Source organism: Prosopis cineraria, unplaced genomic scaffold (genome assembly GCF_029017545.1).
Source record: "Prosopis cineraria cultivar Desert tree isolate PC_DT_omini unplaced genomic scaffold, ASM2901754v1 PC14, whole genome shotgun sequence".
Lineage (NCBI taxonomy): Eukaryota > Viridiplantae > Streptophyta > Magnoliopsida > Fabales > Fabaceae > Prosopis > Prosopis cineraria.
In genome coordinates this window covers 2,782,611-2,807,589 of record NW_026555345.1, presented here as the reverse complement: position 1 = coordinate 2,807,589, position 24,979 = coordinate 2,782,611, and the positions used below count along the sequence as shown (strand labels likewise).

Sequence of the window (24,979 nt, the reverse complement as noted above, 5' to 3'; positions counted from 1 at the left end):
ATAATCACATCATTAGACTTGAAATCTTAAGCTTAGATTCCTTGATCGTATTCGAACTTTGAATGTTGTGCTTGTGCCTTAAAATGCCCGTTCTCGTGTGATTTGTTCTTCTCATTGCATTCATGTTCTTCGTGCTTAGCTTCAATTTGTGTTTCACACATTCACTAAGCTTTGTCGTTTTCACAGAGCTTCTTTCTTTGTTTCTCTAGCTTCAATCTTTCACGTTAGGCCATGCTTCAACTGAAGTATGTTGTTTAATTTCCATGAAGCACCCGAAATTTCAATCTTTGACCTTCATTGATATTTGTACCTTTGAGCTTCAATTTGTTAATTAATTTTTATGAACTAAATGCTTGAATATGATTCTTTGACTGTAAGCTTGATATTGGTTTTAAATTTTAAAAAAAATAGAGCTTGATATTGACTTTAGTTCATTGTGTTTGAATTGTGCATATAAAGTGTTTGTTAAAATGCCTCTTAGAATTGTTTTTTTTATGATATATCCCCTCACGTTGAACTTGCGGTGTTAAATTTGTTAGCTTAATTATGTTAAATTTTATTTATTGTTGTTAGCTTAATTGTTAAATTTGTTAAATTAAGCTTCTATTGTATATGAATTTTCATTTGTGTATGAATTGTTAAGCTTTTGTGTAAATTATTGCCCGTAAAAGCTTAGATTGTGGTGTTGTGATTTTCTTTACTAGATATGTGAAGACTGTTTATGATGTGGCAAGTCCATATTTGGGATGAATGTGGAATGGATTTGTGTAAATTATATAACTTGAGCCACTAAAAGTATGCTGGATGAATTTTTATTCTACACTAAACTCACTCTATTCTTATATTGTAATGGAATAATAGTTGTACATATGAATTTTTGTGTGATTAATAATTATGAGACTTGGAGTCTTACATTGAATTGATCGCTTTGTTCTATTACTAGGTCAAAATATTAATTAGGGAGTATTTCTAAAGACCATGAGTTCTTGAAAACCTATTATGATTTTGTTTGTTTGAAATAATCTCTAAAGACTTATTCTCATTTTTAGATTGTGATGTTGTATGATGTGTAAAGATTGCTTATGATGTGGCAAGTCCAAATTTTAGAACATGCTTGATTAATTTTATAGTTTTGAAATCTAGTTTAGCATAGTTGTTTCCTATTTTTTAATATTGAATTATTGTGAATTAAATTGTTGTGACTGCATGATTGGCTTATTTTCTATACGTTGGTGGCGTGCTGGTGGAGGAACTCTAAGCCCATTAGACATTGCATGCGACTTTGTTTTGCTTTAATATTATTATTTTCTCTTTATACTATTATTAGAAGTCTAACTTTTAAAGGAGACTCTACTAATTTTTTTTTAAACTTACTATTTGGCCTGAAATTTGCATTTGAATTGTTAGCTTAGGTTAGAGATTTTTGTTGGCTAGAATGTGATTCATTAAATTGTATTATCGTATTTTCAATTATAACATTTTTGAGGAGTCAAACTTTTAGGGAAGATTCTCTCAATTTTTTTTAAAACTTATTATTAGGCCTGAAGTTTGCATTTCAATTGTTAGATTAGATTTGTTATTGGCTAAAATGTAATTCATTAAATTATGCTATTGTATTTTCAATTATAAAATTATTAGGAAGTCTAACTTTTAAGGAAAACTCAGCTAAAAATTTTTTAAACTTATTATTTAGCCCATTTTTCTATATGGAAATGGCCAAGGAATATAGAGTTAGCCAACTTTAAATAATATTTTTTTTCAAAGGGCTTGCTTCCTTTGTTTTTAGAACTTGTTGTTTGGTCTAATAGATTTAGTAATAATTCGTGAATTCTATTCTGTTTTAGGAGATCAAATTAAACATGGATCATAGTTTGATAAATATCAAACAAATGAGTATAGAATATTTTAATTGAGTTAAGGGGTTTCTAGAACTTGGTTATAGCAATGCTGAGATGATAGTGAGATGTTTTCTTATCCTCGTAGGGACTATTTGAATGAGAGATGGCTAAGTGCAAATAAGATATATAAATATTTAATTTGTGAAGGGTTTCTTAAAAGTTATAGAGTATGGATATAGTATGGTGACATGCAAATATCAAGTATATCTTAATCTCAAGATGTTAATAATGATATGACTAATCGATTGAAGGACATAATCCATGATATGGCTAAAGTGGGTCACAATGACCATGACTAGAAACGAGTGCACATTGACAGTTGTTAAGTGCAATAATATTAATAGAATGAAAGCCTAAGTTGAGATTGCTAAGTTCATTTAATTGTTCAAGTCTAGACTTGTAACACCCTCAAGTTTACACACCGATTTTTTGCAAGTTATTAAAACCATTATCATGGTAGAAAAATTTCTACCATGATACATCCAAGACAATATACCACAGGTCTTAAAATATCTCAAAAAGCAATTAGAACCATGAGGGACAGACATGATCCTCATAGCATGTTATTTAAATTAGGTCATGAATCAAAAGGGACAGACATAATCCTCTTGGACATATAAATGCATTTAATAAAAAGGATTAGAGTTTACATGCTCCATAGACAAGATATGTCCTAAGTTGGCACAAGATACATTGTATAATCCAAAATAAGAGGCAACGTAAAAGATGGTGTCTCATACACCACAGTTACACCTCTGGTGCTTTCTCGGCCGGACTCGCTCCTGTAAAAATATTAACCACGGGGAATGAGACTTAAAAGTCCCAGTAACCAAAAATTAATATGTAATGATGCATGCGGATGTAACTAATCATGCGATTGCTAAGTGGGCACACAAAACATTTAACCGAACAATACTTTCAAACAAACCGAACAAGTATTTAATTTGCATGACTGCACCTTATATCCTCCTTTCGCCATGCTCGAATGCCAAATCACCCGGCCAAAGGTGAGTTGGACCAAGCGACACGCCACTCATTGGGTCCAATGAGGGCTTACCACGTGGTAATAATTAACCGAACAGAAATTCCCATTAACACCATACATTAAAATACCCTGACAAGTCATGCATCATTCAAATATCCAAACAGGAATATATCCGAACAATAATATCTCATCATGATAAACAAAGATAAATTTTTAACCCACTTGGCAATAATTTCAAACAAGTATATACAGTATTTATTTTTAATAATTCATAATTTTTTCAAACAACAAAACAACACATAACCATTCACAAACACACTCATCACAACACATTAATAATGGTTACCTTGTGTCTTGAATAACAAGTTCCCCTTCACAACTCCTTTTTCACCACTATCTTTGTCAATATAATCTACATAATTATTTCACAATACTATATATTAATTTTACATTAAAATAAATAACTCTAATTTAAAGAGTTAGAAAGTCTTAAATCTATAGTCCATATTAACACTAATTTAAGATTTATGCCTCATTTAACTTCCCAAATTCTTTTCTAAAATTCTCGTACCCTAATGAACTATTTTTTTTATCCTCAATTCACTTCTAGTATCACAATTTCATCCTTCTACATTCTAAAAATTCATCCAAAAATAAATTAAAAATTTTAGAATTATCCTGAAGCCTCAAATCACCTTTCTATAACCTCAAAAATACCTATTCATACTTAAATAAATATTTAATAATCATAGGTTTATCCCTACGTCTCAGATTCCACATAAATTCAACCATATAGATCTAGATTTTAACTCAAAAATTCTTAAACATGAGTTTCAACCTCAAAAAAATATTCTATAATATTTATTATATCCCTAAGAATTTTAACCTATATTTTTAATCCATCATATCATCAGATTAACTATCCTATAGAAAAATCCTAATCAAAATATTTACTCTATCCTACAAAATAATCATATCACTAGAAAGCTAATATTATTTAGAAAATAACTATAAAATTAATTTTGTAATTAAATAAATTTTTAAATGCTAATCTAAACAGGAAAGTTAGAACATACCTGAAGAAAAAGAAAATAATCCCCCCTTGTGAGAAAACGCCGAGCAACGTGAGAGGAAGAGAGAAAAATAATATAAAAATGGGATTGTGAGTCCCAAAATTATATTAAAAAAAAACTATAGGTTTGAATTTAATTATTCAAACCTTTGGGCCAAAAGTTGCAATTTTCTCTAAATTGCATCTTAGCCTCTCATGCTTCCTAATGCACACACCCCCTCCTTTTTATACATGAAGGCACCTCTTCTCTTCCCTCATCTAACCAATGTGGGACTTAGAAACAACAACCTTCCACCCCCTTTTTTTTTTGTTCCTTCTACCTTCTCTTTTTTTTTTCAACACATACAAAAAAAATTATTTATGTATTATATCTTAACTAAATATTGCTTATGTGGTTTTAAATTTAAATTTTTAAATTCATAATTAAATACCTAACCATAATATTATTTCTAAATAACCTCAAATAATATAAATTCCTATTATTATCATTTTTTTCTCAAAACCTAAATTCCACAATTTCTTTATTATATAAAAAATCAGGATGTTACAATTCTCCCCTCCTTTTAGAAATTTTGTCCTCAAAATTTAATAGATAAGCATAGAAACTATGTACCTAAGCAAATAAATGTGGATAATCTCGCCTCATACTCTCCTCGGTTTCCCAAGTAGCATCACCTAGGGCTCCACCCTTCCAAATCACCTTCACGAGTCGGATGGTCTTATTGCAGTTGTTTGTCCTTAAAGTCCTCAATTCGCTCCGGTTCGGATCTAAAGGTCAAATTCTCCCTCAATTCTACTTCTTCAGGTTCAATAACATGGGAGGGATCCGGGTTGTACTTCTTCAACTGTGATACGTGAAATACATTATGGATACCTGCAATCTGTGGAGGCAATGCAACTCTATATGCAGCAGTCCAATTCGCTCCAAGATCTCATACGGGCCCATAAATCTAGGTGTCAACTTCTTTGCCTTAATGGATCTACCAATGCCTGTCACCGGAGAAACCTTCAAAAATACATGATCTCCTACTTCAAACTCTAACGGCCGTCTTCTCTTATCAGCATAGCTCTTCTGTCGACTCTGAGCTGTTAGCAATTTTTGCTTAATCATTGCAATCTTCTGGGTGGTCTGCTCTACAATTTCTGGACCAATGATACTCCTCTCACTTAATTCTGTCCAACACAAAGGCGATCTACACTTCCTTCCATACAAGGCCTCATAAGGCGCCATCCCAATACTAGAATGATAGCTGTTATTATAAGCAAATTCAGCTAATGGCAAATGATTATCCCAACTACCTGGTAGTTCAATGGCACAAGCTCTCAACATGTCCTCCAAAGTCTGGATCGTCCTCTCTGTTTGTCCATCTGTTTGGGGGTGGTATGCGGTGCTAAAACTCAGTCTGGTACCCATAGCCTTCTGTAGCGCACCCCAAAAGTTTGAAGTGAACCTTGGGTCACGATCTGACACAATTCTAGAGGGTATACCATGAAGTCTAACTATCTCCTTAATGTATATCTCAGCAAATTTCTCTAATGTAGAGGTAAACTTGATCGCCAAAAAGTGAGCTGATTTGGTGAGTCGGTCTACTATCACCCAAATAGCATCCTTACTCGAGGGTGTTCTTGGCAGTCCAGTGATGAAATCCATGGAAATATCATCCCATTTCCACTTTGGAATATCTAACGGTTGCAGTGTTCCAGCTGGCTTCTGATGTTCTATCTTTATCTTCTGACACGTTAAACATCTAGAAACAAATTCAGTTACATCTTTCTTCATTCCTGGCCACCACCAACCTCGCTTCAAATCATGGTACATTTTAGTTATACCGGGATGAATTGTATATTTGCTCCTATGAGCTTCTTCTAAAAGGATATTCCTCAATCTTGGATCATTAGGTACACAAACTCTACCTTTATACTTCATCACTGTGTCCTCAGAGATGGTAAAATTTGGGGCCTTACCTACCACTATCTCCTTCCTTATATTCCTTAAGTAGTCATCACTCTGCTGTGAGACTCTGAGATCTTCCCAGAATTTGCTCTCAAAGTCTGCTACCTGGAGTGCGGCCATTTGATGTTCAATCACATCTACTGGAACATCATGAAAACTGTTCCATAAATGATATTCATGAACCATCAAATGTGCAGCATGAATAGTCTTTCTACTTAAGGCATCAGCTACCACGTTAGCCTTACCCGGATGGTAATGTAATTCAAAGTCATAATCCTTTAGAAATTCCATCCATCGTCGCTGCCTCATATTAAGCTCTTTTTGATCAAATAAATACTTCAGGCTCTTATGGTCACTGAAGATTTGAAACTTAGATCCATACAAGTAGTGTCTCCATATCTTCAGAGCAAACACAACTGCAGCTAACTCCAAATCATGAGTAGGGTAATTTTCCTCGTGTAGTCTCAACTGTCTGGAGGAATAGGCAACCACTCGGTCATTTTGCATCAAAACACATCCTAAACCCTTTAAAGAAGCATCAGTGTACAGAGTGTACGGCACCACAGGGTTAGGAATAGTCAATACTGGAGTAGTGGTTAACCTCTTTTTCAATTCTTGGAAAGCAGCTTCACATTTGTCAGTCCAAATAAATGGGGCATCCTTCTTAGTCAGCTTAGTTAAGGGCATCGCAATTTGCGAAAATCCCTTAATAAAGCGACGATAATAACCTGCTAAACCTAAAAAGCTTCGTATCTCTGTAACAGATTTTGGCTGTTCCCACTTCATCACTGCATCAATCTTGCTAGGATCCACCGCAACTCCGTCTCTGGACACAACATGGCCCAAAAACTTTACTTCTTGGAGCCAAAATTCACACTTGTTTAATTTGGCATAAAGCTTATGTTCCCTCAAAACTTGCAAGACGATTCTTAAATGTTCACCATGAGCCTCCTCATCCTTTGAATAAATAAGAATGTCATCAATAAACACTACTACAAACTTATCTAAATAGGGTCGAAAGATCCTATTCATGTAATCCATGAATACCGCAGGAGCATTCGTAAGTCCAAACGGCATCACCATGAATTCATAATGCCCATATCTCGTCCGAAATGCTGTCTTAGGTATATCCTCTGCTCTCACTCTCAATTGGTGGTACCCTGACCTTAAGTCAATCTTTGAGAAAACTGCGGATCCCACAAGCTGATCCAGCAAATCATCGATTCTCGGAAGTGGATATTTGTTCTTGATGGTTACTTTGTTCAATTGTCTATAATCAATGCACAATCGGAGGCTTCCGTCCTTCTTCTTTACAAAAAGGACTGGAGATCCCCAAGGTGAAACACTCGGTCTGATGAACCCTTCTCAAGTAGCTCTTCAATTTGCTTTTTCAGTTCCGCTAACTCTGAAGGGGACATCCGATAAGGAGCCTTAGAAATTGGCCCTGTACCGGGTACCAATTCAATTGAGAACTCTACCTCGCGCTTTGGGGTAAACCGGAGACTTCGTCTGGAAATACATTCGCAAATTCTTTGACAATTGGGATATTCTTCACGCCTTCATCAATCTCAGCTTGGATAGAGAAGAAAACCATGTAGGCCTGGCAACCCTTCTTCATACATCTATCAACTTGCGCCGCCGACAAGAAAACATGATCTTGAGTCTCGACTGGGGTCACCGATAAAGAAGATAAAGACACACTCCTCTCTCTACAATCTAGGATAGCACCATTTGCAGCCATCCAATTCATTCCCACAATTACATCCATACCTCTCAGTGGTAGGATAATTAAGTCCATAGTTGTTTTCCTATTTTTAAACTCGACTACTAGGTTAAGGCATGCCTTAGCAGTCCTTACAGATTCTCCCGCAGGAGTAGACACATTCATATCAAAAGGTAAAATACACACAGGCAAATCAAGGTCCTTTACACAAGTTTCAGAAATAAAAGAGTGTGTAGCACCCGAATCAAATAGTGCAACAATATCATGATGAAGGATTTTGATGTTACCTCTAATGGCATCTGGGGAGTTCATGGTGTCCTGAGTAAGAGCAAACACACGGCCAGAGACAGTAGGATGTTGGGAAGGGTTCTTCATATTTGAGCCCTGGTTGTCCCCACAAAACTTTGCAATGTGACCGGGTTTCCCACAAATGTAACAGACCCAACACTGTCCGAAATGACGACGCCCGCATTTAGTGCACTGTTGAGAGATCGCTGTACTCGGGGCAGGTGTAGATACTGTTGGGCTCCTCTGTGACCCGTGATAACTACTATGATAGCTCCTCTGTCCTTGGCCCCTTTGAAATGGACCCTTCTGCCTTCCTTGGTTCCATGAGCTACTCGAACCCTGATGGTTTTTCTTCATAATGCCTCCGGTGGGTCGAGGGTAGGTTGGGGGTCTACTATATGAATAACCCCTCTTCTCTCTCTCGACCTCCTTCTTACTGCGAGCTACTACTTGTAGTTTTATGCACATTTCATCATAATCTCGGATATCTAGATGAGCTAATTGTTCCCTCAATTCTGGTCTAGCCTTCTCCAATAAGTGCTTAGCCTTCCATTCGGAATCATCCCTATACTGCAGGTACGTGGAGTATCTAGATAACTCCTGAAACTTAGCAATGAATGTGTCCTCATCGAGGTTCCCTTGCTTAAAGGCATGGAATTCCGCTTCCTTCTCAGACCTTAACTCTGATGGAAAGTAATGCCTAAATAATTTTTCCTTGAATTCCTCCCAGGTGAGTGTAGAATCATCCCTGGGCCCTGCTGTCTCCCACCAATCTCTTGCTCCTTTCACTAGGAGCACTAATGCTACTTGTACTTTTTGATTGCTGGTGCATGTGACTACTCAAAAGATGGATTCGAGTCTCTTCACCCATTCCTCTACCACGGATGGTTTAAGGTTACCATCAAACGTAGGAGGGTTAAACTTCCTAACAGTTTCCCACACATCAGTAATGGTCGGTGGGGCTCTCTGTTCCTCCTGCCTAATTTCCTTCCTTCTAGACTCATGATCTCTCAGAGTGGCAGGATGTGAGGAACTGCCTTCCCCCACATGACTCTCAACATGAGCCCTATCTCCATTTTCAGTTACCTTTTGCCTCTTTAGCTCCGTCAACTCTTGTTCGTATCCTTGAACCTTGTCTGTTAATGTTTTTACAAGCATTCTCAATTCCGCCAAGTCAGGCTCCTCATTTGGCAGTGGCGGTGGTAGGTGCTCATGTTGGAATCCTGAGTTACCACGAGTAACAGGCATTTTCTCTCCCCTCCTAAAGGATACAAGATATAAATAATAAAATTAGCCTAGCTATATCATGGCCATACAATGAGAAGCACCATAACAATGTATATTGCCAACCGACTATATGCTCTGATACCAATATGTAACACCCTCAAGTTTACACACCGATTTTTCGCAAGTTATTAAAACCATTATCATGGTAGAAAAATTTCTACCATGATACATCCAAGACAATATACCACAGGTCTTAAAATATCTCAAAAAGCAATTAGAACCATGAGGGACAGACATGATCCTCATAGCATGTTATTTAAATTAGGTCATGAATCAAAAGGGACAGACATAATCCTCTTGGACATATAAATGCATTTAATAAAAAGGATTAGAGTTTACATGCTCCATAGACAAGATATGTCCTAAGTTGGCACAAGATACATTGTATAATCCAAAATAAGAGGCAACGTAAAAGATGGTGTCTCATACACCACAGTTACACCTCTGGTGCTTTCTCGGCCGGACTCGCTCCTGTAAAAATATTAACCACGGGGAATGAGACTTAAAAGTCCCAGTAACCAAAAATTAATATGTAATGATGCATGCGGATGTAACTAATCATGCGATTGCTAAGTGGGCACACAAAACATTTAACCGAACAATACTTTCAAACAAACCGAACAAGTATTTAATTTGCATGACTGCACCTTATATCCTCCTTTCGCCATGCTCGAATGCCAAATCACCCGGCCAAAGGTGAGTTGGACCAAGCGACACGCCACTCATTGGGTCCAATGAGGGCTTACCACGTGGTAATAATTAACCGAACAGAAATTCCCATTAACACCATACATTAAAATACCCTGACAAGTCATGCATCATTCAAATATCCAAACAGGAATATATCCGAACAATAATATCTCATCATGATAAACAAAGATAAATTTTTAACCCACTTGGCAATAATTTCAAACAAGTATATACAGTATTTATTTTTAATAATTCATAATTTTTTCAAACAACAAAACAACACATAACCATTCACAAACACACTCATCACAACACATTAATAATGGTTACCTTGTGTCTTGAATAACAAGTTCCCCTTCACAACTCCTTTTTCACCACTATCTTTGTCAATATAATCTACATAATTATTTCATAATACTATATATTAATTTTACATTAAAATAAATAACTCTAATTTAAAGAGTTAGAAAGTCTTAAATCTATAGTCCATATTAACACTAATTTAAGATTTATGCCTCATTTAACTTTTCAAATTCTTTTCTAAAATTCTCGTACCCTAATGAACTATTTTTTTTTATCCTCAATTCACTTCTAGTATCACAATTTCATCCTTCTACATTCTAAAAATTCATCCAAAAATAAATTAAAAATTTTAGAATTATCCTGAAGCCTCAAATCACCTTTCTATAACCTCAAAAATACCTATTCATACTTAAATAAATATTTAATAATCATAGGTTTATCCCTACGTCTCAGATTCCACATAAATTCAACCATATAGATCTAGATTTTAACTCAAAAATTCTTAAACATGAGTTTCAACCTCAAAAAAATATTCTATAATATTTATTATATCCCTAAGAATTTTAACCTATATTTTTAATCCATCATATCATCAGATTAACTATCCTATAGAAAAATCCTAATCAAAATATTTACTCTATCCTACAAAATAATCATATCACTAGAAAGCTAATATTATTTAGAAAATAACTATAAAATTAATTTTGTAATTAAATAAATTTTTAAATGCTAATCTAAACAGGAAAGTTAGAACATACCTGAAGAAAAAGAAAATAATCCCCCCTTGTGAGAAAACGCCGAGCAACGTGAGAGGAAGAGAGAAAAATAATATAAAAATGGGATTGTGAGTCCCAAAATTATATTAAAAAAAACTATAGGTTTGAATTTAATTATTCAAACCTTTGGGCCAAAAGTTGCAATTTTCTCTAAATTGCATCTTAGCCTCTCATGCTTCCTAATGCACACACCCCCTCCTTTTTATACATGAAGGCACCTCTTCTCTTCCCTCATCTAACCAATGTGGGACTTAGAAACAACAACCTTCCACCCCCTTTTTTTTTTGTTCCTTCTACCTTCTCTTTTTTTTTTCAACACATACATAAAAAAAATTATTTATGTATTATATCTTAACTAAATATTACTTATGTGGTTTTAAATTTAAATTTTTAAATTCATAATTAAATACCTAACCATAATATTATTTCTAAATAATCTCAAATAATATAAATTCCTATTATTATCATTTTTTTCTCAAAACCTAAATTCCACAATTTCTTTATTATATAAAAAAATCAGGATGTTACAAGACTCAAATGTCAATAAAGTAGCTTGCAATTCTACTTAATTTATATAATATTTCTCAAGCAGGTGACACACAATGGGGTTGTAATTAACATCAAGACTTGAAAGTACTTAAGAAGTGAGATCATTAGAAGAAAGAGGATGACCAGTAAGGTGTAAGTTTTCTGAGATGGATTTCATCTTTGCAAGGTAGTCATCCATGGTCATCAAGCGTTTATAAGTCTATCGAAGGTTATTCTGTAGGAGAGTAACACATACTTGAGTGTGAGAACCTGAGTTCCTTAGTCACTTGTTGGAGTTCAGCAGATAAGGAACAATGAACAAGCTGAGCTGTAACTTCAAGTGTCAACATTGTATACAACTAATTGCTAAGGTGCAATTGGTCGGTGGAGATCTAATCATTGAATGCAGGATTGTAACTGACTATATCACTTTTGGTAAGAGTCTCGTCAAGGTATTGAGAGGTACTATTGATAAAACTTTCCAATCGGTGTCCTTGAATGATTGGCAAGACAATGCATTGCCATAGTAAGTAATTTTGTCCATCCAACTTGACAAGTATAGAGAACTCATTATTCAATAAAGTGGGTGGAAAAATCTAGTTGTGTGAGTTGAGTTTTTAAAGCAGTTCTTGACCTTATTGGCACAAATAACTATAAAATTTTTTATTGAGAATGAGGATCTAATCTCATTAATAGTGACTAAACCATGATGATTATTCAAATTGTGATGATATAAGTATCTTATTCTAAGTGTAAATTTAAATAAAATTAAATAATTAAGCTCTTAGAACTAACTTGTTTGTATTATCATTGGTTTTGTATCAAAAGTTGGTTTCCTTAAACAAAGACAAACAATATGATTTTCTTTGCCCACATTACACTAATGATAAGGAGATCACTAAAGAGACAAAGGAGGAATACATAAATCAAAAGCTTAATAAAGGCAGCAAGGAGTGTTATTTTTTCATGTTTCTCCATCTATAAGTAAACATGTTTGAATTTGTTCATTATAGTATTGAAAAATTGCTAAAGTCACTTTATTATTATTATTATTATTGCAATACACATTGGCAATTGATAGTGTTTTTGATGAAGAGAAATTCTATCTTCTTTTATGCTCTCTACATTGTAAGCTCAATCCGGTAATGAAGAAATCTTACAAGCACTAAGTCTATCTTCGTAATACATTATTCTCCGTGATTAAGTTACTAATTATGTGATATTGGATAAGGCTATGAGGATTGCCTAGTACATCCGATTGGGCAAGGCTCCATATGATGTCAAGGATCCTACATAGACAACATCAAAGGCAATTAATACATGCATGTTTTTATTTTGTGTAATTTTGATGATAGAGGTTTTTTTTAATTTAATTTTGACAATGTTGTATTAATCTACAGAGCCACTATCAATGCCCTACTAACTTGTGCAACTTTTATGTATTGAAACACATGTACAACATCATCACGATCGGCTTGACAAAGTTTACTAAAGAAGTAAATCTAATTTTAGAAGTCTAATATATTTTTTTTACTTTGAATTGCTAAGTTAAATTTCTTATCTTTGATCTTTTCATATGTTCAATAATTCGTTTCCATTTCCACAATTAGAGATCTAAAAAATTAAAAGACATTGGGGACTATTTATGTTAGAACTTCATAATAATAATCCATTGAAAGAATGAGTTTAGGATAGGTATAATTAACTTAAAAAAATTATTGAACTCATTTGTATATTGAAAATTAAAGGAAATTGTAAATATTTTACAATTAATTTGATTAAATTGAATTGTATTTTGGCTAGCCATATGTATATATTGCTTTTAATCTGTAAATTTACAACATATCATGATTGGGTTAAATGAATAAATGAATGAATTTTTTTTAAAGAAAACATAGTTTCTATACCGGTTATGACATTATAACCGATTTAGATATCATTGATATCTAAATAATATTTAAACTAGTTGTGACATAATAACTAGTTTAGAAGTAACTTTTTTTAAAAATTAAAAAATTTAAAATCTTTTTCCTAAACCTTTATCTAAACCGGTACACAACCGGTTTAGAATGTACTTATTCTAAATCAATTGTATAACTGGCTTCACATATATAAACTGATTTAGATGACTTATTTCACGTATCTAAACTGATTTACATGACTTATTTTAACAAGTTCAGATTAAGTTTTTTTTTTTTAACAAAAGTGATAGTTATAACTTATTATATAATAATTGATTTTGCTAACTAGCTATTTTTAGTTCCTGTATATTTTATGTAATTTACAAGTTTAAGTTTCATATGTAAAAAAAAAAAAAACTCACAATAATGGTTGTTTAGAAAACTGATATTAAAAAACATTTAACATTAGTTTTCTGTGAAAATCTAACATAAAAATTTGACTTTTTATATATATTTTTTTAACTCTTCTTAATGATCGACATAAAAAGTTCTTTTTACAATAGTGCTGACCCACATATCGTGTTGAGAAAATTTAACAATGGCTCAAACTAATTCAAATCAAATTGGCAGCACCAGTGTTGTTTCATTTTCAAGCTTTGAATTCAAAACTCATACTTAAGTTAAAAGAACTCTCTTACCTGTAGAATCAAAGCATAAACTACATTTTGGTATTCCAGAGAGCACGGAAAATATTCCTGATCCACTAAAAATATTTTCTTTTTATTTCTCTTCCCATTTCGTTTGATTCTTTTTGTACCAAAATACCACATAAAGGAGGCTAATTTGATGGGAGGGAGGACCACTTGTGTCTCCATTAACTCCCCCGCAACCGCGTTTCTGGTCCCGGCCAGGACATGTGGGACAAGTGATAATTACATTAAAAGGACGAAAATTCAAATTCAAATTTGTTTTTTCTAAAAAAAGCGTCGCCACGACTATCCTACAATTTTTCATTCTCAATGAAATCAACATTTTTCTCGTTCCTTTTCTCTGTCCCCACCAACCATGCTTGAGTCATTTTAAATGGAGCCATCTATTTTGAACTTACATTCATTGAACCAATTACTAGTCAGCAAATTTTGGACAATGAGGGGAGCTCGGCTTTTCTACTTTATTAATTTTCATATTATTTAATTTGAACAACCTCCCCTTCCAAAATCTATTTCTTAATTTTCTATACTTTGCTCTCTCTAGTTTACAGGATTTAATTTATTCATCTCTTACAATTTTGCTAATCCTCAACTTGTTTCAGAAAAAAATCTATTCTATGTATACGAAACAGTATTTTTTATCGTGACTTTCGATTTTTAGCTGGACTAATAGCTGTAATTTTTACCGGCCATGAACTTGGGGAAACGGGGGCTCCTGGACTCTTTTTGAGCCAAGCTTCATTATGCATATATATAAAAAAAATTAAAAATACAAAATCATACTGAATCCAACATAATAAATCACTCGTGGCAAATAAATAATATGTCTCCGCAATCCCCTATACATCATGCTTCAAGAACTTCACACACTCATCTCCACGGTACCACGTTGCCTGTCGCATGCAAAACAACATTACGAACAAAGAGTGAAAGTAGCAAAGGGAACAATATATCGGAGGGGACCAACCACATTCAGCGGCTAGATTTAATCAACGAAGTGAATGTCACTGATGCTCCTAGATTGGAACTGCTCTTGCCAATCTCCACCGTAAACGTGTCGTACCTCAAGAAGAACTCCACCAGCATTACCCTGCACAGCAGCACCACCAGATTCTTTGCCGGGCACTGCTTGTCATCCTTTGATGGCTCCTCTGTCTCTCGTGCATTCGACCAATACACATACTTGAGCAGCTTCTCTCCTTCCCCAACAAACCTATGGCCCACAAATACCTCAGGATTCACGAACACCAATGGATCCTTAGTCGCCAACGGCTGATATCCGAAGATCATTTCTCCTTTCTTTATCTCAAACGCTGCATCGTGGGATTGGATTACCAGATCCTCCCTCGCCTTAGCGTATTGGTACGGTACTGCAGGTTCAATCCTTAGGACCTCGTACACCACTGACTTGGTCAGAGTCATCTTCTCCAGCGCTGCAAAAGTGATCCCTCCTTCCGCCTTCACAACGGTTCTGATCTCGTCGGCCAGCTCTTTGTGGAGGCTGCCTCCGGCGGATCCCACCCACTTCATCAGTATAGGGAACTGGCTCTTGAGCCCACCGTAAGCGTTGAAGCCCGCCATGAAGATCAGGTTATGGCAAGCTTCGTCTCTTTTGAGCCCAAAACGCTCCGCTTCGTCCAGCGTTGCCGATGCAGCCGTGGAGAATACGTCGAAAAGCTTCTTGTAATCTGATTTCACGATCCACGCAGGGAAAGGCAGCGTTCGAAGCAAGAAATCTTCGAGGTAGTCGAATATCTTCGGAAGCCCAAGCGTGCCTAGGGGAGCGAGCTGTACAGCCAACCATTTCTGGAAGAGTTTCGGGCCGTTCGATCCGAGTATGGTATTCTTGGGGTCCGAGTTTGGCCCGCAGAGGAGGCGGAACACGAAGTCGAAGGACATTTTATCGTTGAATGTGTTGAAGCTGACTTGACCTTTCTCCGAGAATTTGTCTTCTAGCTCATGGAAGAGCTCCGACAGACAGCCACTGAAGAGCGGGATGAAGCTGTCGTGTCGGGAAGCGAGGAGGTGGAGGTAGAAGCTTTTGAGGAGAGCATGAGAGGGTTCGGAGGTGTCGAGGAAGGCGCAGACACGGTAGCCGCCGGTGAAGGCAGTGGAGGGCATGAAGGTGCCGTCGAGGACGTTGCGTTTCTCGACCTTGGAGTTGTCGAGGAGGATCTGGAAGCTGATGGCGTCGAGCACGGCGACAACTCTGGGATCGGAGGAAATGAAAGGGCCGGGAGGCATGTTTGTACGGAAAACGGTGGAGTTGTACTTTCGGATTCTGGAGGAGAAGAACTTGTCACGGCCTTGTCTGTAAAAGTAATCGTGTCTGTCGCTAATGGCTCCGAAGAAGCGAAGGCCACAATCTCCAGGTATTGGTTTCAGTGGAAGCTTGGAAGAAGTGTGTGAACGTGAAGAAGAAGCCATTGTTTGTTGTGAGAATACGTAACGGGTGATGGCCAGAGATTCCTCTGAAGATTATCTTAAGAGTGTATTCTATTTCTGCCAAAAGCAAGCATGTGTTGATAATGGAGTTGGTGGGCACTTAAATAGCTGGTAGGCCGCGTGAGTTACTGTCAAATAGTGTCAACTACAGTTATTACTGGGAACATGCACATGAACAGCCACAATTTCTAGTTGAGGGAGAAGTTTAATTCAGAATAATTGACGAAATGTGTCTTCGTCTTAGTTTTATGTTTGCTCAAATAAAAATTAAGATTTAATGTACCCTGAATCAGGTTTGACGGGTACAAATATGCTATCTTTGCATAATATTACATTATATCACATACTTATATGATATATCACGCAGGCCGCAATGGTTATGGTGGAGGGAAGTGGGGTGCTATGAGACTGGCAGGCCACAGGCGTGGCCTCCTATGCTACGTCTGTCACTTTCTGTTTTCATTATAAAATTTTCTAAACATAAATTATAAATATCAATTCAAATAATTAATAATAAAAATTTATGTTATAATTTAAAAGTTACATTTAATATTTAAATATTTATTTAAAATTAAAATTTTTAGATTTATAATTATCTGAATAGATATTTTTAACTTTTTTTTTCAAAAAATTGTCTAAAACTTTATTATTCTTAATTTAATATTTTGATACCTAGTTGTCATTCATTAGATTTTGGTGTGGCACAAACTAATATTCAAATTTGCAGCATCGGGGAAATATTTTTGAATCAATAGGATAATGGTAAATAATTTTTTGTGGTATTGCGATCAAACTGCACATTCAATTTATTTGTTTTTGGTACACGCACATTCAATTTATTAAACTAACACATTTTTCGGATGCTCAGTTGTTGAAGACACCAGGTTGGGCTTATTTAGACTAGGGGCTTTAAAAATTTGTCAATTACACGATGATTTGGTCCACATGGCCATTTATTATTGGAAAAGTTAATCAATGATATGCTTGTTCTTCGGTTGGGATCCGAAAACAAGGAAGAATCAAATAATTCATGGCTATTATAAAGTTTATGTTGGACATTTATGATTATATAGTTTAGATTACATAGAGAAAGAATATTATAACACAATTAAAATCAACATCAAGAGATTACATGATCTTTGTTGGATCCCAATGTTCCCATCTTGCTAAATAAATAATGGGGAATGGTTACGACATGGGATCATTACGTGTCATTTAAATTTCAATTTTAACCCTACTTAATTAATAGGTTTACTTTATATTTTCTACGACAGTTCAAACCTAACTGAGCATTTACTCTTTAAAATTCAAGTACAAGAAAAACATAACAAAGCTGATTATGCACATTTTTTAGTTTTTAAATTTTATGCAAGCTTTCATTTTGATTCATTAATTTTAAAAAGTGTCTTTTTCTTAACCTTAACATTGTTAGCGTTAAATTTTAAATTAAAATAGAATTTTAAATTAACCTAAAAAATAACAAGATTATGCAATTGACAATAACATATTCACATTTTTACAAGTATTTACAAGTTCTCACATGTCATATTTTCTTATACAATAATTGTAAGTTACCTTTAAAAAGTAACACTACGTAAAGGTTTTCTAATTAATGTGTGTGTCTTCAAATGTTAACAAGTCCACATATGGTTGTCAGATGTCACATTTACACATTATTCATCTAAGAGTGGTGTTTTTGAATTTGATCTCAAAACGTATATTCACTAAAATTTCTTTGGATCCAAAACGCCATTACCTTGCTCGTGGCCGTGGGGACTCTCAATCACACACTCTCTCTAATGTAAAGATATCATTTATTTCTTGAAGAGCTAGAATTCTACTTTCTGCGTGCGTGTTTAAGTTTGCCTTCGCTTTTTTCCAAAAAAAGAAAGTTTGCCTTCGCTACGCACTGGACCACACAAACTCAAGACTTGGAAGCACAAGGAACTTGATGCAATTATGGTCACAGCAGGTTGAGGTGATTAAGAGCCCATTTGCTGTATATTACTTTTGATTTTTAGTGTTCGAGGGAAAAAAAATAAAGAGATAAAAATACATTCTAAAAATATTTTAAAATATATTTGGTATTTGTAAGAGGATGAAACTTTTAAAAAGTAAATTTAAAAAGTAACATATTATTTAACCATATTACTCCAACTTTAATATATTATTCTTTTATTTAAAAATATTGTTAATTCATTAAATATATATAATAATAATTTAAATAATAATAATTAGAGAGTAAGTTTTTATTGTTGTAGATTGAATAAATAATCATATTAATTTTTAGCATTGATGTATATTCAACTTTTTATATAATTTTTTTCAATATATCAAATTTTATATTATACAAATTTTTTACTAACCAACCGAGGTTTGTCTACTTGGTTAAATTTTTTTAGTAAAACAATTATCACATATATTTTTTGAATCATATTAATTTTTAATATTATTAATATATTTTGAACTATTTATTATATAATTTTTTTCAATATATCAAACTTTATATTTTTATTTTTATTATTCAAAATATCAAATTTTATGTTTTTAAAATTTTTATCACATTTTTAAACATTTCAAATATATTATATTTGTATAATAAAAATTATAAATAATAATAAATCACCATTCTTTTAGTAATTATACATTTAAAAGTATATTTCATTGTCTAGTTTATAAAACTGACTTTTAATTTAAAAAAAAATATTTAAATAAAAATTTAGTTACAACAATTGACTTTCACTAATCTAATTTTTGTCAAATAAATTTTTAATAAACTAATTTTTTGCTAATAGAAAACAAACACGCGCTAAATTAAATAAATGATAGTATGATTTTTGATCAATTAAAAAAATAATTTTCAAATAACAACTTGAATGATTTCTAACAAGAATCTCAAAAAATAAATTAAGAATTATGTGCGTTTAAAAATTAAAAAAAATATTCTAATCTTTCCTTTGTGGTTTCTAATTTTAAGTGGAGCCATGTAAGATTAGACACACGAGCTGAGACATAACTTTAATTAATAATAGACTAATATTTGGCGAAGCATAGAACCTCCTGACGAGATTCGTCTACGTTGCATGCGTTACAATTTTTTTCATAATCTTAATTTTAGGTTATTATAAACAAGCATGCTTATGTATACTTTGTTAAAAAATTCTTGTTATCTTATTTTTCAATCATAGTAGAGCTGTAATCCATGCGCGGGGTACAAGACTAACACATGACCAAAAGAAATTGATGAGTAAAAGATATGGACAATTTAATTTGTAATTTAAAACTTAATACAACAACCCAAATCATGTACTATAATAAATGGTGTGTTATAAGTGAAAGATTAGACTCCATGCCACATAATCAAGGGCTAGAGACATCTAATGTACTCTTCTTTAATACTCATTGTAATACTCTAACTTTTTAATTTTGCTTTTTTTTTAATCATTGGATTCAACTTAAAATAAAAGACGTTTGGATATCTTAAAATTCTAAAATAGTAAAGATTTATATTTTTTGTAATTTTTTAAAGAAAAATATTAGAATTATACCCTTTTATTTTTGAAAAAATCTTAAAAAAATACAGTTATTCACCTTTTTGAAATTTCAAAATATCAAAATATCTCTTATTTTATGCATAAGTTAATAATTTAAAACAAAAAAAAATAGAATTGAAAAGTTGGAATATTATAAAAAACATTAGAGAATGGTATATTAGAAATTCTGATCCAACAAAGTGTTTTTAGTTTCATAACCTCTCCTAAATCTTCACTTTCTCTCCCCTTGTCATGTTGGAATTCCAAACCAAATAACAAAAAGACACTGAGAGAGCACTTCATATGCATAACATTGCTTGTCATTGAGGGCAAGTAATGTTCAGATTTCCTTCTTTACTCTCTGACAATGTTCACACATGTTGCTTTTAGTTCAAATTAACTCTTCAAAACTTCATGAATTACTGGATATTCAAATGTCTATTGATCAATGAGATGGACATAAATTCTAAATTTTGTCAAAAGCACGTAATCAAGCTATTCAAATAATAATATAGTTGTAATTTCTACCGAAAAAATAATAGTGGTAATAACTTCAATAATAAAACTATTAGATTTATCAAAACTTCATATATATTTTCAACTACACGCGCTGCTTCTGTGTATAATATTGTTATAATACCTGTAATAATTATTATTTCTGATAGATTTTTTTTAGAAAAATTAAGGACCCATTTGTTTTAGTTTATTTCATGAAAAATAACTTAATTTTTTTAAAAAGATCTATTTTGTGAGTTTTTTTATGTGTGTTTAAATTTTTAAAAATAATCAAAATCTAAAAAAAATATATTTCTGATTATTTTAAGAAATTACTTTGAGTAGCTTCTGAAAATAATCTAATACGGTAAATGAGAAAAAGTGTTTTAAAGAGATGAAATATGCAAAGATATCATATATTTTTAAAATAATATAAAAATAAATTATTTTTATAAAACAAAAATTAAAGATAATATCATAAAATTCAAAAATAATAAGTAATAATCACTTTTTTATTATTGTAACCGAATATAAAATAATATATGCTTTTTATAAAATCTTTACAAAATAAATCTCTTTTATAAAATTTCTAAACTATCTAAAAATCACTTATTTTTTAATCTTAAACAAACGGGTCCTAAAACCACTTGAATTCTACTTAATACCAACTATATATATCACAAGTTAGAGTGAACTAGTTATATTACTTATTCCCTTCATTAAAAAATGTAATGCATTTTTAATCTAATCTCACCTTCAATAAAATAGTTATCTACTTTTCAACTAACCTTATCTTTTTATATTTACCTTTATTAAATACCCTATAATAAATATAAAGTCATCATCAAGAGAGGCATTTTTGAAAAAAGGCAATGACAATACCTCGAAATACTAAAAATGCCTTACATTTTTTAACATCAAACTCTTCAAAAAATGCTTTATATTTTTAAACGAATGGAGTAATACTTAATGAGAGTGATGTGTTAAAAGTTACTTAACTATGAACCTTTAATGAATGGTTTCGTAACTCATAGAACTTAAAGAATGATATGAGAATTAATTAGTTAGATTATATACCATGCCTTTTCAAAAATTTTGACTTAACCCTCAAGTCTACAGCGTTCATATATTCTAACAATGAATGCTGGCCTAAGGAAAACAAGATTTTAGATTCAGTAAATGACCTAAATTCATTTACAATTACAGTTATTGAATTTTAGCAATAATTAAAAATTATTAAGATATATTTTTTTTCAAAAATTAAAAATAATTTTTACAATCAAAACACTCTTCACTATGAAATATCTTTTACAACCATTTGATTAAATTGAAAGGTTGTTATTGTGTTATATGAAACAATCATTGAACAAGTGAAATTAGACAATTCACTGGATTCTAATTCAAGAAACAATAGATAAAGAGTTTCTCTCCCTTGTCATTTTACTTTGTTCCACTATCATAGTGGAGCCACTAGGATTACCTTGAAGTTTTGAGTCCTCATTTGTCATATAAATGAATGCATTTGGAATAAGAAATGAAGGAAATTAAAAAAAAAAACCTATAATTATAACTTGCAAGAGTTGGTCTTGGTCAGAAGTATTTTATGGTGACTTAAATATGAGGTCTTGGATTCGAGTCAACATAAATGCTGGCATCCGGCCCAATAATGTTAAATCTCACAAAGCCATATAAAAAAAAAGTATAATTATAAGATATGAATCTCACACGCAAAATCCTTTTGTACTGTGTCACTTTGCTACAGAATTATGGTTTGAATGACCGTAAAGGATTCTCTTTCGTTGAGCCACTAGGTTTTGGAGTGGGGATGAATGGGATCTGACATAAACCCACATATATGACGCTGTTGGAGGACTTTGAACCAATATGGGCCTATCTTTTAATTCTGTAAAGATTAAATGATGTAGGTTGGCCCAGTTATCATGCATTCAAGCAAAGGCGAGTTAGAATGGATCTTCAACTAATCATTGTTGGCTCTTCCATTTCTTTGGATAAACTCTATGCTGGTCCAATATACTGAAATTAAAAGTTATGATCCATTGTTCACGTGGGCCATGCTTAGGCCCATAGTTTTGAGCCCATCTTTATCAACAGTCTGAGAATCTAATGACAAACAAGTAGATGATAGTTGGGTCTAGCAAAATTAGATATAACCAAATTAAGGTTCGAATCTTTACGAGCAAACTATAACTAATAGATGTACTAAAACACAAACAGTTTCGAAGGCAGAAATGAAATTAAACATGCGCCAAGCATCCTTTGACAAAGTTTATACCCTCCTTGATTTTCTGGGCACGACATATCGCAGAGCAACCACAACTTCACAAAAACAAAGGTGTAATTAAAGCGCGTACACATCACAATAATGTAGCTCCGCGAGAAAATAGTAATAGTGGAGGATAATATGATTAGAAGCTGGTGGCCTTGGTCAACGACTTGATCGCAATGGCTGGTCCAAGAACTGACGTCTTCTCTTCAATACTGAACGTATCGTACTGCAAGAAGAATTCCACAAGCAATAACCTTCCTAATAGCACCACCAGATTCCTCCCCGCACACTGCTTGTTCTCCGTGCTAGGATCCTCTGTTTCGCGCCCATTCGACCAGTACACATACTTCAACAGTTTCTCCCCTTTTTCCCCGACAAACCTCTCTGCCACGAACTCATTGGCTCTCTCGAACACCCTCGCGTCCCTCGTAGCCAACGGTTGGTACCCGAATATCATCTCTCCTTTCTTTATTTCAAACCTCGCGTCATGGCTCTGGATCACCAAATCCTTCTTCGCCTTCCCGTACTGGAACGGAACCGGAGGCTCAATCCTCAGGGCCTCCCACACCACTGATTTGGTCAGGCTCATCTTATCCAATGACCCTAGTGTCAACCCACCGTCTGCTTTAACGACGGTCCTGATCTCGTCGGCGAGCTTCTTGTGTAGACCCTCGCCGGCTAATCCGACCCACTTCATGATGGTCGGGAACATAACCTTAACCCCTCCGAAAGTGTTGAACCCTAAAACGAACACCAAGTTATGAGCTGCCTCGTCTCTTTGGAGGCCTAAACGCACCGCTTCGTCTAAGGCCTCGGTTGCCGACCCAGAAACGGCGTTGTAGACTTTGTTGTAGGCTGACTTGACCAGAAAGGGAGGAATGGGGAAAGTGTGGAGAAGGAGATCTTCGGCCAGGCTCAAGATTTTGGGAAGGCCGAGCGTTAAAATTGGAGCGAGCTGAGCCACCAACCAGTTCTGAATCAGTTTTGGGCCATCCGATCCGAGTTTGGTCTGGGTCGGGTATACCCCGCAGAAGAGATTGAACACGAAGTTGAAGGATTCGTTGTCGCTGATGGTGTTGAAGTCTGCTTCGCCTTTAGCAGAGATATCTTGTTCCAGTTGCAGAAAAATCTTGGACAAGGAGCTTTTATGCAGTGGCAGTACCTAAAAATGAAAGCGACGACCAATTATATATTTGGTGATATATATTATATAATTGTTTCAATAAGATTATATGGCTTTTGATTTCATGAACCTATTTTCCCGCCACGCATACCTTGTCGTGACGGGCGGCGAGGAGGGAGAAAAGGAAGCGCTTAATGAGGGCGTGCTTGGGCTCGGAGGGGTCAAGGTAGGAGCAGACACGGTAGCCGCCGGTGAGGTCGGTGGACGGCATGTAGGTTCCGGTGAAGAGGTCGCGCTTCTCCACCTTGGAGACGTCAAAGAGGACGGGGAAGCTGGCGGCGTCAAGGACGGCGACTACCCTGGCGTCGGAAGCGATGAACGGACCCGGGGGCATGTTGGTTCGGAACACCGTGGATTGATATTTTTCGATTTTGGAAGTGAAGAACTTTTCTCGGCCAAGGTTGTAGAAGAAGTCGCGTCGGTCTGCGATGGCTCCGAAGAACGGCGGGCCATAGGTTCCCGGAATTGGTTTCACTGGGAGCTGATTGGACTCTGACGATGAAGAAGACATTGTTTGGCCCTTTTTTTTTTTAACTCAAATCTTCTCACCTCTCGCTGCTCGTTCTGGTTTGAAAACACTTGGTCTGATTCTGATCACGAGTTCTTGTATACATGCCAGAGTGACCCTTTTTAAATATTAAATTAATCCAGTCGATCCAAAAAATTACGGAAATTTAACACGTGCGTTAGTCGAAAATTAATAATAGCTAGTGGACAAGATGTATAAATGAAGGCAGTGGTGACCACCTTCGTTACAAAATAGCAGGCTTTTTAAGGTAAGATATTAAAAAATATGAGGCGTTTTCATATGCAATTAATTAAGTTTTTCAAAAAACATCTTTATAATTAATAAAAAATTTTAATTTAAACTTCTTAAATAGGGTAAACATGAATGGAAAGAATGTGTAATTTTAGATATAA

At 34.2% G+C, this 24,979-nt stretch overlaps 3 protein-coding genes and 1 long non-coding RNA gene across 5 annotated transcripts; all 4 read right to left on the bottom strand.

Moving 5' to 3' along the window:
* Positions 1-2,575: 2,575 nt before the first annotated feature.
* On the bottom strand, positions 2,576-4,274 carry LOC129293836 (uncharacterized). The gene is made up of 3 exons (XR_008589228.1): positions 3,960-4,274; positions 3,230-3,295; positions 2,576-2,680 (listed from the first exon to the last, which is right to left on the bottom strand). It is a non-coding gene; the product is annotated as an uncharacterized LOC129293836 (long non-coding RNA).
* A 3,945-nt stretch (positions 4,275-8,219) lies between these two features.
* Positions 8,220-11,316, bottom strand: LOC129293835 (uncharacterized). Of its 2 annotated transcripts, XR_008589227.1 has the most exons (3): positions 10,959-11,316; positions 10,228-10,293; positions 9,569-9,678 (listed from the first exon to the last, which is right to left on the bottom strand). XR_008589227.1 is itself a non-coding variant. In XM_054931948.1 (2 exons), the coding sequence occupies exon 2, from the start codon at positions 9,166-9,168 to the stop codon at positions 8,761-8,763; it is 408 nt and encodes a 135-aa protein (XP_054787923.1). In that variant the 5' UTR covers positions 9,169-9,181; positions 10,959-11,316; the 3' UTR covers positions 8,220-8,760. The 2 variants fall into 2 exon arrangements, 1 of the variants encoding a protein (XP_054787923.1); XM_054931948.1 differs by lacking the exons at positions 9,569-9,678; positions 10,228-10,293 and adding an exon at positions 8,220-9,181.
* Positions 11,317-14,878: 3,562 nt separating this feature from the next.
* On the bottom strand, positions 14,879-16,776 carry LOC129293834 (allene oxide synthase 3-like). The gene has a single exon (XM_054931946.1). It carries the CDS (start codon positions 16,540-16,542, stop codon positions 15,088-15,090), a length of 1,455 nt encoding a protein of 484 aa, XP_054787921.1. The 5' UTR covers positions 16,543-16,776; the 3' UTR covers positions 14,879-15,087.
* A 5,934-nt stretch (positions 16,777-22,710) lies between these two features.
* On the bottom strand, positions 22,711-24,610 carry LOC129292545 (allene oxide synthase 1, chloroplastic-like). Its single transcript, XM_054930107.1, has 2 exons — positions 24,150-24,610; positions 22,711-24,037 (listed from the first exon to the last, which is right to left on the bottom strand). The coding sequence occupies exons 1-2, from the start codon at positions 24,567-24,569 to the stop codon at positions 23,015-23,017; spliced, it is 1,443 nt and encodes a 480-aa protein (XP_054786082.1). The 5' UTR covers positions 24,570-24,610; the 3' UTR covers positions 22,711-23,014.
* Positions 24,611-24,979: the final 369 nt, after the last annotated feature.

Bases quoted from the DNA above. Each gene is read 5' to 3' on its own strand.
- LOC129292545 (XM_054930107.1), bottom strand. From the start codon at position 24,569: ATGTCTTCTTCATCGTCAGAGTCCAATCAGCTCCCAGTGAAACCAATT. The intron at 24,038-24,149 runs GTATGCGTGGCG...TTTCATTTTTAG, and splicing joins TCGCCGCCCGTCACGACAAG to GTACTGCCACTGCATAAAAG.
- LOC129293835 (XM_054931948.1), bottom strand. From the start codon at position 9,168: ATGCCTGTTACTCGTGGTAACTCAGGATTCCAACATGAGCACCTACCA.
- LOC129293834 (XM_054931946.1), bottom strand. From the start codon at position 16,542: ATGGCTTCTTCTTCACGTTCACACACTTCTTCCAAGCTTCCACTGAAA.